General features: G+C 40.2%; 1 protein-coding gene across 1 annotated transcript; it reads right to left on the minus strand.

The window, feature by feature from the left end:
- Nucleotides 1-1,435: 1,435 nt before the first annotated feature.
- Nucleotides 1,436-3,079, minus strand: NSUN3 (NOP2/Sun domain family, member 3; the record flags this gene model as incomplete). Its single annotated transcript, XM_009075452.1, has 2 exons — nt 1,436-1,779; nt 2,970-3,079. Coding segments are annotated over 2 exons (454 nt in total), but the record flags the coding sequence as incomplete, so codon positions are not given.
- Between the last annotated feature and the right edge of the window lie 1,149 nt (nt 3,080-4,228).

Raw genomic sequence — 4,228 nt, forward strand, 5'->3', positions numbered from 1 at the left:
AAATATTTACTCACAAACACTTCTGTAACAACAGAGTTTCACAGTGAAACAATATTTAATCATGATCCATATCCAAAGATGAGAGCCTTTCCGGGCACCTTGAGCCACTGCCTAAATGAAGTACATGTCCCTTATTAATTAGTTGCTTTTTAATTAATAAAGCATCAGTTTTGTGTATTGTAAGCTAAGAAGTCCAACTCCATACTTATTTGAAATTTAAGCTGAAGTGTTTTAACAAAAGCCTTTTGGTTGCAGTTATTTTTAACAATGCAGCCAGAGTAGTTACCTGCTACTAAGAAATTAATTTCTTCAGAAGAAACACTGCTTATGTCTTCTACCCACACCAGAAATACAGAATTACACTTTTCCTCTTACTGCTGTTTTCTAATTTTATAAAATGTCTATTTTCATGTCTCCCCAGGATGTCCTACACCAGGTTTTCCATACACAATACAGCACAGGTTAGCATTCACTGAGGTATATTAACAACCAACTCCCTTACATCTTACATTCTCAGCAGCAATTTCGTATCTTCAGAAGCAGCCATAGGATAAAAGTGGCTTGGTTTTGTGCTGGGGTTTTTTCAAACCATTTGAAAGGACAATTTCTATTTAATTTACTTCATTAACATCACTGCATTCCTCTAGAAGAGGGAGGGAAAACCAGTTGTAATCAGTGGGTTGCAGGTGGTTATAGTAATGGTGTCATCAACAACAGCATAAGGTGCTGTTAATATTTCGAGACATTTATTACCCAGACTAACAGAGAAACTTGGAAACAGCAATCACAGCTCACTTTGACTCCCTAGCCCAAAAGAACAGAGCTGCTGCTTGCTGTTGCCTTCTAAACACTGTGATCATCTTAGAGCCCTTCTTCAGCATCTAGGTGGCTTGAGATACAGAGCTTATTAAATCCTGATAGAGACGAATTCCTCATCGTAAGCTTTCTCCCTCTGCCAAGATCTTGCACATTTAATTTGTTATGCTCTGTTTTACATCAGTACACCTAAATTTACTTACACTATTTGCACAGCACTGGTCAAAGATACAGCAGAGGAAAAGAAAAAAAAAAAAAGAAAAAAAGAACAAGTGTTCTAAGACTGTAGATTACTTACATCCCTGTGCAACAAATCTACAGGATTTTAAGTAACGTTTGGAGAAGTAACAATAAGGGAATGAGTGGAGAACAAAATCCACAGAGCTACCCCACTTTTGTCTGTCAGTCTGCAGTAACCTGTATTTAAGTAACTACTGCATTCTTCATCCTCTTTTAGGTAAACACACTTGATAAATATCTTACTAAACAGTGTGGATCGACTTAGAATATAAATTGTTTGGGTTTTTTGCCCCTAATCTGAATCTTGTACACAAAACAAGCACAACTGAAATGGGCATGGTGCCAGGGATCAGCTGCTAAGAGCACCTCAATACATTACCTGGATAGGCACACTGCAGTATAGCTACTGATTTACCCCCTGGTGCAGCACAGAGATCCAAAACGTCTTCCCCATCTTTCACTTCCAATGCCAACACTGGTAGCAGCGAAGCAGCATTCAGCAGGTAATACTCTTTCAGTTTACCAGCCTGGTGTTTTTGTGCAGGGAATCTCCCAGGAGTTCTCCTGATGTAACACTTAAATGATGCTGGAAGATAGGGTAAACCTCCTTGAAAGGCAGGATGATATCCCTCCACACACAAGCTGGTCTCTAGCTCAGTGCACTGGCTGAACTTGTTCAGGAGAACGGCATACTGCCAGCACAACGGGGATGTGAGGACCTCTCTAGATTGAAAAAAAAAAAAAAGAAAAACTATTTAATCACTTGACAAATGAAATGAACTTTCAAAAGTGAGGCAAGTCTTTACTTCCAGTCTCAGCACTGGATGATTCTGGAAACATTTTGATTAGATATGATTAAGAAAAGTTTGCAGGAAAATAATTTTAATAGGAAATTGAGTCACTGTTTTTCCTAATTACTGGATTCAAAGCACCAATTTCTTCTGAAACTACATGTTCTCCATTTCTCCTAACTAACAAATGACCGTAGAAGATAGAGCATTATGCTTCAGCATTTATTTCTGATGATAAAGTACTTCCCTAGGGACAAAGAACAACTGCAGTACTCGTAAATATCACAACACAAAGAATCACATTGAAAGACTCACATTGGCTTTGCTATGGCTATTCCACCAAACACCATAAGATACAGTTTTTACAAGCGCTCTTCTTTACATTTTCTTTTATATTCTGCAAACACCAGGCCAGAAAAATATAAACCAATAGATATTTCTGGAAGACAGTCAGAAAGCAATGCTTATGTGATGGGAACATGCTCGTTTGCATTTCAGTTCACTTTTTCAGACCTTTGTTACATCTGAATTCTTAATAATTTTTCATTTAGTTTCAGAAAATACTCCTCAGGAGTATTCACTCCCTAAAGCAGAAAAAAATTGATCCAAACTAGAAGATTTTTTAAATTGATTCAATTAAACTAATGCTATACATGTATTCTTTTTTAAAGAAACAAAATAAAAAACCTGCAATGAAGGCATTTATTTTAAACTACCTTTTAATCCAAAGAGGCTAAACAAAAGAGGGCACTCAGAGGAATCACACGGTTTCCAAGGCCCTGATCATATGAGATGATTTTTCATTCTACGTAATGTGGCACTGATCACATGAGCATTCCTCATGCACTTTTGATCAACATCAACTGCTTTTGTAAAAGTTCCTTTTGAAAATAGATAAGCTAAGTGGTGAACTCCTCCAGAAAGGCTCTTCTGCTGGTTTTCCTATGAGCAACAATCATCAGCTAGCAGGAAAAGGGAGATGGCTTCTCTCAATCCCACAGCCAGCTCTTGAACGGCTGTGTGATCAAGGCTTAAATTAAGGGACAGCCTTCTGTGTATGTGTTGTGAATATTCAATTCCTTACCTCTCTCCTCCCTTTCCCATCTCCCCAAAACAACAGACCTGACACTGGCCCATGCATCTCCCAGTTCTGTCGTGTACTGCTTCTCAAAGTGATCCAGAACAACTTGACAAATCTGCTTCTGAAGTTTCCCTCTCGTTTTATTTTCCAGCTTCAGCAAAAGGGAAAAAAAAGTATTAAAACCAAACAAATTAAACCCTCCCTAGTTCTCACTAGAATTATTTAAAAAGCATCTATCAATTTAAATCAACCTGCTCAAATATCCAGGTCACAACGTACATGTGAACAAGATGTAACAGAAATTTTAGAGAGCAAAGAAGTTAAGAGTACGCTCTTCTCTGTCTGTGAAGAGGTCATTCAAAGGGTGTTAATAACACCCCTTCATATCCTCTGTGCAAATGACACAGTGATTCCTGGGACTCCGATGTACCAGAAGCAAAACAAGCAAGGCATCATTATGCTGATGTACTATGATCAACTCTGCCAAGGTGTACCCATGTGCTTAACTAAAAGAAAGAAATTAATTTGAAACACTGTGGAGAATACGGCGCTGGTGAGGCCACACCTTGAGTACTGTGTGCAGTTCTGGGCCCCTCAGATCAGGAAGGATATTGAGGTGCTGGAGCAGGTCCAGAGAAGAGCAACGAGGCTGGTGAAGAAAAAGTGATCAGGCATTGGAATGGGCTGCCCGGGGAGGTGGTGGATTCACCATCCCTGGAGGTTTCAAGATGAGACTGGATGTGGCACTTAGTGCCATGGTCTAGTAACAATGGTAGGGTTGGACTCGATGATCTTTGAGGTCTCTTCCAATCTGGCTGATTCTATGATTCTATGACAGCTGGATCTGAGCTGCAAAGCACTGGAATTCAAAATATTTGAAATATTCCATGAGTAACAAAAGAAAGAACGTTTCAATTTTGGGATTTTAACCTATGCAAATTTTATATTGAAAGGGAAGAGGAGATGAACTTTGAGTTCCTAAGCAAACTTGTAGTATTCAGAAGGAAACCCAGAGGTAAACACTACATTTTGCTGGATGCCATAAGTGCACCCAGCAACCCCCTCCTCCCCTCTCCCTCCTGCCAGGGAGTTCACTCTGGTGCCCTCTGAAGAGAAACACCCGACAGAAGGTAGAACCTGAAGGTGCCAAGCCCTGTGGTCCTTGTGTTGCCTCTCAATCTCTTCATCCAGCACCACAGGGCACTGCAAGGCTGAGAGCTCAGAGGTGAAGACATCCCATGCCGCAGGGCAGAGACTGCTGGGGGCTGCCCAGGCAGGGCACAGAGATACAGGAGCAGCT

The sequence above is a fragment of the Acanthisitta chloris genome, unplaced genomic scaffold (genome assembly GCF_000695815.1).
Source record: "Acanthisitta chloris isolate BGI_N310 unplaced genomic scaffold, ASM69581v1 scaffold28235, whole genome shotgun sequence".
NCBI classification, from domain to species: domain Eukaryota; kingdom Metazoa; phylum Chordata; class Aves; order Passeriformes; family Acanthisittidae; genus Acanthisitta; species Acanthisitta chloris.